General features: G+C 42.5%; 1 protein-coding gene across 1 annotated transcript in view; it reads right to left on the bottom strand.

Annotated features, from left to right (window-relative positions):
• Window positions 1–15,364, bottom strand: part of itgbl1 (integrin, beta-like 1) — a 58,117-nt gene extending 42,753 nt beyond the window's left edge. The window contains exons 1-2 of the mRNA XM_077216056.1: window positions 15,157–15,364; window positions 13,516–13,718 (exon numbers count right to left, since the gene is read on the bottom strand). Coding sequence (XP_077072171.1) covers window positions 13,516–13,718; window positions 15,157–15,248 — 295 coding nt within the window. The 5' untranslated portion in view covers window positions 15,249–15,364. The remainder of the gene's footprint in view (window positions 1–13,515; window positions 13,719–15,156) is intronic.
• Window positions 15,365–15,605: the final 241 nt, after the last annotated feature.

Below are 15,605 nucleotides of genomic sequence, written 5' to 3'. Positions count from 1 at the left end.
ATTGATCCCGCTGGTCCCTCTGTAATGGACAGGCCAGCCGTCTCATTTTGGGCCCCTCCAGGGGATAGTATGCCGATCGCAGCATCGGAAGGGGAGCTGAACTCTGGAGATGATGACTCGGCTGCACTGCCTCCTCCTGGGCGACCAGTGTTGCCTGAGCCAGATCCAGAAAATGTCAGCTATGCTGAAAACGGCCGCCGAGGAGGTAGGGCTACTGTGGAACCCTCCACCGTGTCCCGAGCCGTCTCGGTTGGATGGTTGGTATATCGGGGCAGGCCGTGCTGGTTCTCAGTCAGCCGCCCCGGTTCCTTTCTTTCCTGAAGTGCATGAGGAGCTTACGAGGGCATGGATGGCAACTTTCTCTGCCAGAAACCGTCTGAGTAGCTCATCCCCCCTCACTACACTTGATGTCACCATTCTAAAGCCTGTAAGTTCTCGTCCTCTCTTACGGGCAAGGCTTACAAAGCTTGTCGGCAAGCCGCTTCCTATCTGCATGCCATGGCGTTGCTCCAGGTCTACCTGGCCCAGGCACTCATGAACATGCCCGAGGGTAGTCCGGACCGTGAGCTCATGAGTGAGATTGCCTTCGAGGCCCTCCGGGCGACGAAGGTTGCAGCTCGCACAGTCGGTTCGGCGATGTCCACACTTGTGGTCCAGGAGCGCCATCTCTGGCTTAACCTGGCTGACATGAGAGAAGCGGACAAGGTTCGGTTCCTGGACTCTCCCATTTCCCAGGTTGGGTTGTTCGGGGACGCTGTGGAGAACTTTGCCCAACAGTTCTCACAGCCCAGAAGCAGACGGAGGCCATCCGACACATCCTGCCCCGGCGGGATGCTGCTGCCTTCACCCGCCCGCCGAGGTCAGATCCTCTGCCTACTCGTCGCCGAGGGCGTCCATCCGCAGCCGCCTCAGCTCCCGCTGGACCATCGCAGCAGCCAACACCCAGGTCCCGGTGTGGAGCCGGCCATGGAAGGGGCGCCCAGCCTGCTCCAGGCGCTGCCAAGCCAGGTGGTAAGCGACAGCAGAAGAGAGGCTGAACCTGGCCGGGCCCCCAGGGATGGAGGAGTTGCTCTTGGAGTGGTCACCGATCCACTCCCTCTGGCCGGTTGGAGGGCTGGCTAGAGCTTTTTGTTGTGTGTGTGTCTTTTCTGCCACTGGCCCCTATAAAAACGGGGTCAGCGGTACCCACATATTCAGAAAAAGAGCAAATTTCTCTATTCCTGGGTCCCAAGAGGACCAGTCTGGCGGGTGTGACCCTGTGTAGCCTTACATCCCTCAGCTCTCCCTTGGTCGCCAGCAGGCAGTTTGGTGCGTTCGAGGACCCGGTCATCCGCCTTCTCTCGTGCCTCCTGCCCCAAGTGGAGACAGGTAAGTGTTGCAAAGCACACTAACACCACACTCTCCACCTTCTGCTGCCCCACCTCAGGCTCAGCTTTTTCCGCTCAGATCAGTGATATCTATCACATTAGGTGTTGAGCAGACGTGCTCCTGGAAAGATTCAGTGATCTTCATCACACCCAGTGTTGAGTGTAGCTCCTGATTTTTGGCGCGTTGAATATCTTTTCCTGCAGGCGAAGTTTAAAGATAGCCGCCTCTCCAGCCAGTATGAAGACCAGTTATAAAATCAATCTTCATACTATCAGGAGGTGGGTCGTGACCGTCTTGGCCCAAGATTGGTCTGCAGCATTGACCTGATGGACGTGTGTTCAGATCTCTTCCGCGCCGCAGGCCATCCGGTGTGTTGCGCGTATGGAAGTATCAGTACAAAGTCTTTTTCCTTCGAGTGCTGTAAAGCCGGTTGGGTATTCAGGGCAACTGGGAAAGAGCAATCTCGCCCACGGGTTGAGTATCTCTTTTTCAGTTTTGGAGATGGACTCGGTCTAACACGTCTCTCCAATGAGAGTGTGTTCAACTGGTGTTGAAGTGAGAAAGGGTCCCACTGAAAAGAATTTTCAGAGGCTCTTGGGGCATGTGGTAGATGCAGCCATTGGCTTCCTCTATATGATGACCGCTTCAGCGCTAGCTTCACGATCGGGTCCCGAGGTGACTGTGGCAGAGCAGCTCACCCTGTGTGACTATAGTTCATCCCGGTCTGCTGCCAAACCCTCTTCAACTGATGGGCCATGTACAAAGGACGTGTTTTAACGGGGGCCTGGGCGACCCTCGACTACACGGGCATTCGTGCCTCAAGTTGTTAGACATTGCGACCGTTGCACAAGTTTCCCTTGCATGTCACAACTCACCCGTCAGTTGCTTCTGAGGACGCTTTGTTCCACTCTTCCCGCTCTACTCAATTGTGCCACCAACGAGCCTCACGACAGTTGTAGCCAGGGCAAGTGGAGACTCCATCCCCTGGGTCCAGCTGGGTCATAACCATTCCGGGGCCGCTCAGTTGCCTCTTCGGTTTCGTCTTCCTGCCAGTGCTTCTGTCCGAGCGGACTACCCTTGGACAGTCACTGGCTCTCAGCTGCCCCGGGGGCCCACAGAAATGCATTCCCCCAGTGAGCCTCCTAAAAGCGACCGCGACTCATGATCGCCTGGCTCCTGCTCCAGTCAGTGAATTCATCACACTTCATGTTGAGCAGAAATGCTCCTGGAACCCAGTGAAGTTCATCTCACTCAGGTGTTGAGCAGCAGTGCTCCTGTAGCTCAGTGAATTCATCGCACTCATGTGCTGAGCAGTAGTGCTCCTGAAGCTCAGTGATCCTTTCACACTCAGTGCTGAGCAGAAATGCTCCTGTAGTTCAGTGAAATTCTTCGCTCAGAGAAGTACTTCGCATTCGAGAGATGAGCAGAAATGCTCCTGTAGCTCAGTGAATTTATCACACTCATGTGTTGAGCAGGAATGCTCCTGTAGCTCAGTGAAGTTCTTCACACTCAAGTGTTGAGCAGAAATGCTCCTGCAGCTCACTGAAGTTCTTCACACCCGAGTGTTGAGCAGAAGTACTCCTAAAGCTCAGTGATCTTATCTCTTTCCAGTGCTGAGCAGAAATGCTCCTGAAGCTCAGTAAACATCACATGTAGTGTTGAGCAGTGCTCCTGTCTTTTTGCACCCTAAAAAAAAAAAAAAGTCACTTGCACTCACAGAGCCAGGTCAGTAAGAACAGGTCTTCAAATTTGCCCCTTATTGGCCCAACTCGACCTAGTTCCCATCAACAGCCTTCCTGACTTCCCCCTGAACACTTGTTTCAGGGACGGGGCACGATGGCACCCGTGTTCTACCCCTGGACATTCCGGGCGGTCTTACATCTGAACGCGGATGTTCAGGTGGCTACCACAGGAGCATGTGATATTTGCCAGCACTTCTGTGAGCACCCCCTGAGAAAGGGGAGGTGTGCTTGTGCATTAGAAGTAGAACCTAGTCGTTGAGTGAGTCTCTTCTCCGTGAGGGAATCCTGAAAGCTTTCGATCATTTCAGTGCTCTCTTTCCTGCAAAGAGATGGGTTGGAGTAGGCTGTTTTCTCCTCCCTTGAAGTGATGTTGCCTCAGTATTCTTGACGCACATCATGATGCAGAAGCGTGGAGAAGCACAACCTGATCGTCAGGTTCCTGAGGGAGTGAGGTATGGTAAATCCTGTCGTCCCTCTTTATCCTCTTGGGCCTTGTCCCTGGTGACCGCCCCTGAGCCACTGCAGGCAGTGAGTTAAAAATTCTGTGGTATCAGTTCTCCTGCTCGCATGGTCTCTACTAGAGGGTAGGGACTTTGCTCGCTTTCGGTCAACTTATTGTGCCTGGAGTTCGGGCCGGCTAACTCTCACAAGCTGAGACCCCGGCTTGGATTGTGCCCAAGGTTCCTACCTCTCCCGTTATAGTACCAGGTGGTGAGCCTGCAAGCGCTGCCCCGGAGGAGGCAGATCCAGCCCTGGCTTTCTCTGTCCGTTCGCTTATAGCGGTTAGACGTGTACAGAACGCAAGCCATAGACCTCAGACCAGCTCTTATCTGTTTGGAATTCAGCAGAGAGGGAAGGCTGTTTCCAAGCAAAGTTAGCCACTTAGTGCTTACTTTCATTTCAGTATAAAATTCAAAGATGCAACATGTCCACTTAGGAGTTGAGCTCCTCTATGATGAGTGTAAAGTGCTCCGCCTGGGCGTTCTAGAGTTGGGGGCTGGACGACACCAAGTTGAACCGCTGCTTCCCGTGGGCTCCCTTCTCATGAAGCCAGTTTCACCGTGAGCCCGGTTCAAGTGTTGCGGCTTGCTGCGCCATTTCCCTCCTATGGACTGGATACTTGCACCTTTCTACTTCAGTTGAGTTCCCTTAAAGCTGAACCCTGTTGAGTTCCTCCACACCCTTGCGACGCCGGACGTGCGGAACGTCCTGTGTCAGGCCTACCACTCGTAAGCAGTGTGAAACCTGTGTTAGGCTGGGTCCATATGTTGCGGTCCCTACGGTGATCCAATATGTGTATTCTTCCACGATACGGCTCCCCACGGCGAGCCTTTGTCTCCCCTCGGTAGAGTCCTTTGCCGTCACTGTCCGGTGAGTCTCCCCCCGTCTTAGGCTGGAGCCACCCCAGTGACATTCCATATGTTGTACTGCCCGGTCATCCGCCCAGTTCATATGTGTATTCTCCACGTTACCTCCCTCCGGGTAGGTTGTGGCTTCCGCAGTGTCCCTTCCATCCAATGTACGGGGAACGCTTTCCCAGTGGCCCTGTAGTGGTCCTGCATCCACTTCCGTATTTATACCCGCACCGCGGAGGCAGAGTGTGTGATGCGAATCACGCACGTCAATCCCATTGGGTTGTTCAATAGTACTCGAAGATGATAGGCTCCCTGGCGTGATCCCCATTCAGTCAACCGTCGACTACGTTGCATACGTAACCACGACGTTCCCTGCAATTTATTCAAGAAATTTTCTTTACTCTACAAACCAAGGGAGTTTTACAGTGTTGTCACTGTGCTGTCTGTGCAATCTATACATCTATATGTCTGTTCTTCCTATTTATCTGTCTGTCTATCCATCTATCTCAAAACTTCAAAACTTTCAGCTTGAAAACTACTTCAAGCTTTTAAAACTATTTCAAAATTTCAGGCTAGGCTTACTCAAGCCAACCTAAAGTTTGTCTTGACAAACTTTTTTTAAAAATAGTTTATGTTGTTCATAAACAAAGTAAGTCACTTAGGTACTTTACAGACAAAGCCAATAACACTCAAACATATCTTTGTCTAACATCTTCCTGTAATATGTTTAAAATATTTTAAAAAGAAATTCCTTGTATGACTCTGTACTATGTTAATGCCTTTCTTCAAAATGATTCAATATTGTTTGTTCTGTATTTTATCTAAATTAGGTGTTGTGAACTGGAGTGCATTTTCCAGACAATATAAGCAAGAGTTCCGGGTGCCATACTCGATGACACAGTGCTTGCACTGCAATATACAATGACTGCCCACCTGGGTCTGCAGGTGATGGCAGAAGCGGAGTCCTGAGTGGATTTTATTCCGATAAGGAGGTTGAGGGGTATTGCTCGGTTTTTTCAATGAAGGAGGGGAATTTCAAGCAGTGTGTGTGTGTGTGTGTGTGTGTGTGTGTGTGTGTGTGTGTGTGTGTGTGTGTGTGTGTGTGTGTGTGTGTGTGTGTGTGTGTGTGTGTGTGTGTGTGTTGATGTACAGATATACAGATATGCATGTGATTATCTGTATGTGTACATATTTCTTTTACACAATTATCATCTTTGTTTTGAAATAAAGGTTATCACTGTTATGAGTTTGGTTTTTTGAGTTGGCATGCATAATATGGGATACAGAGATTGACAATGTACTGTATGTAGTTGGTTTAACTTCAAACTACTTTATTTGAATAAATGTTTTATAATGCACAAAATAAACAATTATTAAACTATTACAGAGGAATGATTAAAATAAGAAATATAAGGTGCCATTAATGTTTACAGCAATTTACACAGTGAAGTGCAACAGAATGTGAAAATACACTTTAAATAAAATACTACTCAGATAATACACAATACTTTGAAATTCCTTATAAGTTTACTTTAGATCAGGCATAGTTAAAACTATGGATGTGCCCTGTACTCCTTTTTGCTGCTTTCATTATTACGTTAGAGTTTTTTTTAATACATTAACATTCTTTAAAATATGTCAAATTTGGACGTGTTTTAAAGACTCGTGACGTCACCGCGTATGCGCTGTGACACATACACATACGTGACATATGTACGTGACATCAGCACGCTACATTCTTCAGCGAGGAGTACTTGGATGAATGAGCAAAGTTATTTAAGGGCAAGACCACCCTGACTGTAAAGCCTAACGTGATTGGTAGAAGTGAGAACGTGCTACGATTGGTCAGCTCAATGTGGTCGTTATCTGACTGGCTTGAGGGAACGGTGGGTGGAGTCCACTTATTTGTGGATTTGTCTCACGTCCATGCTAGAAGTATTTCAAAATCCAAAAATGCGTGAGGGGATTTACAAATGCTCAAGAAGCAATTCACAAATGTGTGCAGCGATTTACAAATGCACAGAAAGCGGTTCACAAATAAATGCCAGGCAGGGTTGTGTTTGAGACATAAAACCCATTTGTAAATATTTTTTTTCATTTGCAAATCTCATATTACTTATTTGTGAGTTTTATATTTTTTGTGAATCTCTTTACATTTACATTTATTTGTGGATCTTAATCTATTTATTTGTGAATTTGATACATTTTTGTGAATCTCAATCTATTTATTTGCAATTCTAACCCCATATTTAGTAAACCAGGGCCTTTATGTGGTAGCTTGATCTTGAAGATTTTTTCCCCCACTTAGCCTGTTAAACAGCGGCTTTGTATAAAACAAGACAGTGAGGTAATTATTTCCCCTAGTTGTTCTCCTGCTTTGTGTTGTAGAGCGTGAAATGATTATGTGCAAGGCTGGGTTGGGTGTGAGGGAGACATCTGTCCTGGCTAATAATGCTGCATACCTACAGCAGACCCACAGCGATGAAGACAGGCCAAATCATCTAAAGAATGAGGGTCACTGTGTGTAATAAGTTTATACACAATCTATGATTTATGGCACTTGTCAGAGCTGCAGTCTAGCATTTCAAGCTGTAGTGCTCATATGGGAGATGTGTGTTCATGTCCGGCCCATATCATGTTCATCATTTGCCTATTTCCTCTCACCTGACATTTGATTGTGTGTTACTAATTGGATGAAAGATCATAGAGGAAATGAAAGCGTCATTTTGGCCTCATGATTCATATTTGCAGTGAAATGATACAGTGGACACAATTTCCTGTTCCACTGTATACGCAAGCGCACTGACCTGGAAGGCATGTGACCTTTTCGTAATCTGAAGTATATATCAGACCTGCTGCCAGAGCTAGAACCCACAACCTATGTTGACAAGAATGCATTTGTTAGTTCACCTAAACCATAAACGCTGCTGTCATGCCCATTATATATGTAGCAAACTATCATCACATTTCACTTTGAAAACTATTATTGGTAACTCATAATGTGTATATATCATAGTGTGCAAAAGTCTTGCCAATAGGAAATATCAGTTTTAGATTTCAAAACAATATCTAGTGATATTTGTGTATGAACAAGCAGCCCAGATCAAGTCAGTATGGAATAGACATTGAGACAGGCTGTTCTAAGCATCTAGGAGAAGATGCCACATTTTTTTCTATAGATTTAAACTGTCTCAGTTGCTTCTGTCACTTCATATAATCCCAGACTGACTTGATGAAGGTAAGATCAGATCTCTGTTGTAGTAGGACTCCTTGTTCATATAACAATCTCACTGGATTTTTACTATACTTTCAAAAAAAGAAAAGAAAAAGGAAACCTAAACCTGATATTTCATCAGCAATTATAATTTTAAAGTAACTTTCCAAATCATACGCTTAAGACCAGAAGAAGCATCCAGGTTACATGATATTCCTTCCTTAGAGCATTTCCTCATCAGAGTGTTGTAAGGAAGAACAGAAGTCAAAGAACAAAAAGATAGTGGATTGTGGAACAGCTCTTGGACAGAGTTCCACTGGGACCTGAAAACATGAAATCTCACTCTTCTGACACGCTCACTCAAGCACATAAAAAAAGGGACTCGGGGGCATCATAAATCACAGGCATCTCAACTGATATGTATATATATATATATATATATATATATATATATATATATATATATATATAGCAAACTATATATATATATATACATATATATATATATCAACTGATATGTCTCAACTGATATGATATACTGATATGTATATCTCAACTGATATGTATATATATATATATATATATATATATATATATAGCAAACTATATATATATATATATATATATACATATATATATATATATATATATATATATACACAGTGTATATATACACAGTATTTTCTTTGTGAATGAATAATGTATTGTAAATAAATAAATGTTCTTAAAATACAGGTTGCATTAGTCAGCACACCCCCATGTTAAATTCCCATAGAGGCAGGCAGATTTTTATTTTTAAAGGCCAGTTATTTCATGAATCGAGGATAATATGCATCCTGATAAAGTTCCCTTTTGGAATTAAAAAAGGCCCACATCATCACATTCCCTTCACCATACCTAGAGATTGGCATGGGGCACTTTCCATAAGATCATCTGTCAATGCAAATCATACCAGCTATTAGCCTAACTGAAATAACACCATGCCAATTTAGTCAACTTTAGTATGGGTGTGTTCACTGATGCTATCCACTGTCTATATATATATATGGAGAGGAAGGGTCTCTAGATGGCAACACTTGTTTGGTTTTACCAAGTAGCAGTCACGAGTGCCTGTATATATTATGTACTATATAGTAACAGAGGAGTTAGGGCAGTGGTTTCGGAGGAGGACGAGGAACAGGAATGGGACGAAAACAGTCAGGGGCAGGCAAAATAGTCCATGGGGAAGTGGAAGGAGGGAGGAGTTAGGAGCAAGCAGAGGGAGTCAGGCCACAGCCAGAGAGGGGCGAGCCAGGGTGGAGACCACGGATGAGGGACCAGCCATGGGATGTGATCTCCTGCGACGGAGCAGGCCATGGTAAAAACCCAGACGGAGCTGATGGCTCATGGGACCGAGCCGGTGACGGGGATCCAGAATACTGCTGTGGAGCCGCTGCGACAGAGGTGAGGTCGGAAGCCAGGAATCCATTAGTGGCACCAGTGTGACGCCTTAACAAGGTGGATATAAGGGGACGAGGGAGTCCGGCAGAACTGTTGGGATGACGGGCCACAGTGTGGGAGCATGGAGTCAAGGCGGAGCCGATTGGGTCGGAGGTGGAGTTCGGTGCTCGTGGTTGGAGGCAGATCCTCATGCCTAAGCAGAGCTGGGGACTGGAAGAGCCGAGTTTGGTAGAGGAGGTGGGAGAGGGAGGCTGGGAGAGATCTCTGTAGAGCTGGGCGGAACCTGCAGGGACGCAGAGAAATCTGAGCTGGTCGGAAGCAGCGGGGATACAGGAAACTCTGAATACAGGAAACTTTGAGCTGGGCTGAACCAGCAGGGATGCAGGAAACTCTGAGCTGGGCGGGACCAGTGGGAAAACAGGAGACTCGGGGCTGGGCAGAACCAGTGGGGAAACAGGAGACTCGGAGCTGGGCAGAACCAGCGGGGAAACAGGAAAATAAGAAGAAAAGAAGAAAATACAACCAACTAAAGAAATTGCAGAACAAACAACAGAATGAACTGAGGACTTATACATACAGAGATAATTAACACAGAAACAGGACAGGTGTGATGAACTAATTAACTACATTAAAGGTAGGGTAGACAATTTTTGGAGGCTAGCAATAGCGAGTTAGCTTTAAAAGCATAAGATCCCACCCTCCATTCATAGCACTCTTCAAAACCACACCTCCTCAAACACATGAGAGCGTACAGCAGGGAGCAAACAAGTGTCATGAGAGACGGCGTTAAACTACCTTATGTCTCAAAGCACATAACATTACAATAATAATAAACAAAAAACAGCTTAAAGAGCACTGATCTTTACCACCTGACTGCTGCATATTAATATCAGCTTTGATAGTGTTACCATTGAAATGCATAAATTTGAGTCACAAACCACTCAGAGTATAACGTCACAGGTTTCCATCTCTTCCAAATTACAGTAGTGATGGCGTGAACACAGCATAAACTCATTGTTTTGGATTAATGAGGTCTGTGACTGAGGTCTATCTAACTCTGCATATCATGAAACACGCTGATGACGTGTGATGTCTGTGTGAGCAGAGTGCGAGGAGGCAGTGGTGGATAAAGTACCTGAAAGCCAGACTTGAGTAAAAGTATAGATACCTTACCAGAAAATGACTTTGGTAGAAGTTAAAGTAACTGTTTAGAATATTACTTGAGTAAAAGTTTTAAAGTATGTGATACTTTATATTGTATATTGTACTTAAGTATGAAAAGTATATTTAAAATATTAAATATTGACAGGCATGTAGGACATCGTATCATTACATTCAGACCGAATTCAATGATTGGATTAACATTTTATAGTCCTACGCCTTCCACAGACAATATATATACAGTACATATAGCCTAACAGAAGCATGACCCTGACAGTACCTGAGAAAACTACCATTTCTACAGATGGAAAAAAGCTACAGAGGGAAAAGTTGAGCCACCACTGTGCCAAATCTTTCACGTGGCTCCTTGAAAACCCATTTAACTTGTTTTGGGAGAGGGAAAAATTAGTAAGAAAAGTGGAAAGGAACTGCCACGTTGAGATCTGTCCCCATAAACTAGAAGAAAAAAGCAAAACCAGGTCACATAAAAAGGGAATAAAACTGTAATTGTGCTAAATTTTTCCCAGTCTTTATAAACAATTAAAATCCCATGGCAATTCTTATACATTTGGATTTTTGTAGTATTTTCTTCTTTACAAAAAATGAAAAGAAAATATTCCCATATGTTAGACATGTAGCCTGTTGAAACACTATAGATGTGAGCGAACTAAACAAATTAAATCCCACACAGATGGTAACCAGCTGTCAGGTAAAACATTTTGTAGTTATATGCACTTCAAATTTTTTTACTGAGTCCTGGTTTGCAGTCTTATTGCTGGGTCAAGCAGTGTTGTCATGTGTATCTGCTTGTCAGTGAACAAAAACAGGTGTTTCAAAGGAAAATGATTTATGGAGTCTCCCTGAACAAATACAAATCTCCAGAGACCAAGACAGGTTTTTCTTCTTAAGTTACAGAAATTTCTCATTAAATGCTCCACTTATCATGCAGATCTTGTTATAAAAAAATTAATTATTAAAAAAAGAAGGCTGACAATAAGAAATTCTGCTTATTGTCAGGTAATACTATGAGTTTTTCAAAAGAACTGGTTAAGGTTATAAAACTGGGTCATGTAAACAAGACCTTAAATGCCCTGTGTGCTAACTGAAATGACAAGACACAGTTTCAAAATAATATACAATCAATCCTGCTCAGCTTGCACATCTATCTTTGTGTAATGGCTAAAATGACTTTACAGAAGTCAAAAGGAAAGCACAGCCTTTCTCACTATATTTGTGGTTTAAATTCCAACTGATGCTGTTCTAAAACTTAAATTACAGTGAAGTGAAGGGATGTGAACAATGGCACAACATCAGAATCCTTTTACAGATCTAGAATATCCCAAACTGCCACAAACAAGCTCTGAAAATCAGCTTATGGTTAAAGAGATGTGGGTTATTTTGAAAGAGATGCACAGTAAATAGCCTTGATGTTAGTAAGAAAAAAATGTTGGTCCATATATGACCTCCATTTTCAGAATACATAGCCTTGAGAGAAACCCTATTATCAGATACGGCCCAAAGCTAATGAGCTCTTCACTGGCTCGCAATATGCACTCACAAATAAATTCTCTCTTTTTTTCCAGCTTCACATATGTCCATTAGTGGTCCTCATCAATATCTCATGTCTACAGATCAAAACTGAACGTGGAACCGAAATGGATGAGTGTGGCGAGCAGGACGAGGTCGAGGGCCTTGGGAGGACGGCGTGAGGCCAGTGCTGTGATTACTGATGAGCTACACCTGCGCGACGCACCGGTCTCTTATCTCTCACGGAGGAGCGGAAGCATAAAAGGAGGAGCAACGACAGTGGAGATCGAGAGAGACCAGGCGTGGATTTTATTTAATGTTTTTGCGTTTTAATGTTTTATTGTGTGTGGTGGCAGCCGACCGTACTTTCGTTTTTATATTTTTTTAATTAGTTATTATTAAAATTGTTGAATGTTCGCCGGTTTTCGCCGCCTCCTTCCCATAACATATGAGCAGCGTTACAATGAGTGTTTTTGTTCAAGGTCTGTCGGGTGGATTGCTGTTTTCAAGAGTTTAAAAATCAGTACAGAAAATCAACACACTACAGCTATAGAGAGCAACTGCAGTAAAGTAAATAAAAAGTCCATTCATGTTCTTCATGGAAAATTAGATTGTAATGTAAAAACCTTTCAAGAGAGAAATATGATTATCTCTGAGGTTATTAAGTGATGATATATGATTAGAAGTCAAAGTGAGTTCAACTTTCTTTACAACAATGTGTTGTTTTCGAATACTCTGAAAAACTACACTAGCCTACCCATAAAATTATTATATAATATTTCAAATCAAAAAATATACATACATATAAATACAATTATTTATAATTTTGACTCATCCGTTTTATTTTAAAAAATGGTTTAAAGTGTGAAGTGTAAGTTTTATTTTATTTTATAAAAATGTAATTAACGTTTCTGTCAATATCTGTATCATTTGAACTGTAAAGTTGTTTAAATCATAATTTTGTACAGTCATTTCATGGTTTGGATGTTACCATACAGTAGATGTTGCTCTACCCCACCCTTATGGTATTAATTTTATCTGTGCAGGTTCAGTTCATGGCTTTGACCTCTTTATTTATAAAATAATATTGAAGTCAATGGAGTAAATGAATGATGATAATACTTCCAGCACCAAGGCAGTTTGAAAAGTGGACAGTCACTCAATGGAGTGTAAGATATAAGTATCTTACACTAGCATCACGATTGTGTCCTTATAATTATATAAGATGTTTCAAAGCCATCAGCAGGTCATGGAGCTGTCAGTCGAGGGTTTAGATGTCAGGTTATTCAAGAGTCTTTGCTAATGGATATCTGTGGGCTCACAACAGTTTTGCACACACTCACCATCCAGTGGAAACTACTGAAATGACATTTGACACAGTAAAGGAAGTATCTGTGAGAATGATCCTTTGAAGTAGTGTCTGAAAAATCTTTGGGAAAAAAAGAGGGTTGCTACGGAACAACATGGCACCTAAACAGGTTCCTTTGAAACTGCCTGTGTTTGTCTGAATAGAAGCACTGTGAAATTCAAATGAGACCTTGAAGCTAATGACACAATATTGGATGGAACATCAAAGGCCTTCACAAGCTGAATGTGTGTCTTGCACACGTCTACAAAGACACCAGATATTGAAACCTGTTCACAAGTAACTGGCAACTGAAGCACTTAGTGGGAATGGTGTTTTGAGAGAGTCTGAGACAGCTCTTACCTCCACATGTCTTCCCATCATATGTCGGACAGACCCAGTCATGGCATTCACATCGAGGTCCATAGAACGTTCCAGGATCCGTGACCTGGCATATACAAATCCCGCAATCGCACTCTCCTCTTCCGCTACAGATCAACCCGTCGGAGGTCCGACAGCGCCTCAGTGATGATTCTGAGGAGATCTTACACTCTCCACCCACCTGCCTGCAAGACACAAGAGCTTTCAGTCACACCTGTGACCTTTGCCTTCCACATCAAACCTCTGTTCTTCCCATGTAGGTGAACATATGCCAGATGTTGAATGGGTGGGTGGTGGTTTGCAATCCTCCTTTTTACCAGTAATGACAACCAGACTCCCTCATACTTTCTGAAGGAAAAAAAAATTCTGAGGATAGGTAGTGCAATGTATCAGATTTTGGCAGATTTCCTGTCTTAATCTTCTTGTAAGCTTGCAAGCTAATATTTAAATATAACAAATAGCCCTAGGAGATAAATAATATAATAACTATAAAGGTTATGTGGAAATTACTGCTTTAGTGCTTGGAGCCATAAGTCACAAGATATGATTCCGCTAGAGGATTCAGTCTCACAGAGAACAACAAACTCATGTCTAGATGCTGTGAATGCAAATGTTTCAGCTAAAAGATCTGAATTTGTAAGCAATAAAAAAAAAAATCTTACTAATATAAAATAAAAAGGTGACTCATGTTTCTGTACAATTGAGGACACCAATATAATATAATATAATATAATATAATATAATATAATATAATATAATATAATATAATATAATATAATATAATATAATATAATATAATATAATATAATATAATACAATATAATAAATATATTAAATAAATCAAAGAGTACATAGCCGGTAAAGGGTCTCAAGAATTTCATTAAAAACCTACTGTAAACAAACGGCAGCCTGTATTCCACTGTTTATTATTTTCCAACCCAAGTTCCCATGTGAAAAATGTTTAATTTGCTTGTGTTCTTAGATACCTCTCCTGCTTCTCGTCTCTGGAGTTGGCCTTTCTCACATTACAGGGTAATAAAAATACTTTTTTTTTCTTTTTTTTTAAAGCAAACACTGTTCAGGGGCTTGGTACAATATGGCTGCACTTACATGGAACAAGTCTGTCAGCCACATTCACTCTGATTCCAGAATCTGTCTCTGATTAAGTGCAATGCAGCGAGAGCATACAGTAAACATGCAATGTTTACTGGACTGATAGTATTATGGTGAATGTACACCTGCTATGTTTAAACCACTTAAGTAATTTTCAAAATTCAAAATTACAGTCACGCAATTGTGGACTTTTACCAAAACCATAGGAAGAGATCAAAATGGTGCATATGTTGCTAATTTTAAGGAAATACTTCATGCTCTATTAGGTGAAAGCTGGCTTGAAGGAGAACTAAGTAAAACAAATACATCATTGCTGGCACCTTCTTTAGAATAAAAAAAGGAAAGAAAAGTAAAGAGCTTAAGATATATAGCTACAAACCATGGACTAGTTCTGTAGCTGTGACTACACAACAGAAACTTTTCCGTCTGTAAAAATCCAGTTTGTCAGCAAAATGTGGTTGCAAAGTGGAAAAGTCAAACTGATTGGAAAAACAACACAGCTAAACTCACCTTAATGACTGCTGTGAACTTCCTTGAACGACAGAGAGCAAAATTAGAAGCAAAGAAACTAAGACGGAGTTCACCAAAGTCTCTGCATGCATGTTTAGATCCCCACCAGAAACCTGAAGTGAAGTGCCTTCAGGAATGTCCACTTTCCAAAACAGAGGGAGAACGGGCTGGCCAAATCTAGCTTGAACGCTTCAGAGGCCAACAGTGCTCTCCATATGAATGCCTTTGATTAGTTGTGACTCTAGGTACAAAGGCAGGAGTAAGAGATAAAATGGCAAAAAAGAAAACTTGGTCACCATAATTCAAAACATTCATACAGATTATTCAGAATTTTACTTTCCATATCCCTGCAATACTGTCCTATATATACATTATGATATACATACATATATACATATATACATACATATATACATTATAATATATCTAATATATATATATATATATTG

The sequence above is a fragment of the Siphateles boraxobius genome, unplaced genomic scaffold (assembly GCF_051911475.1).
Source record: "Siphateles boraxobius isolate OS27281-9 unplaced genomic scaffold, OSU_SipBor_1 7, whole genome shotgun sequence".
NCBI classification, from domain to species: Eukaryota; Metazoa; Chordata; class Actinopteri; order Cypriniformes; family Leuciscidae; genus Siphateles; species Siphateles boraxobius.
Note: the sequence above shows the minus strand (reverse complement) of the source record. Positions and strands in the feature narration are given on the sequence as shown.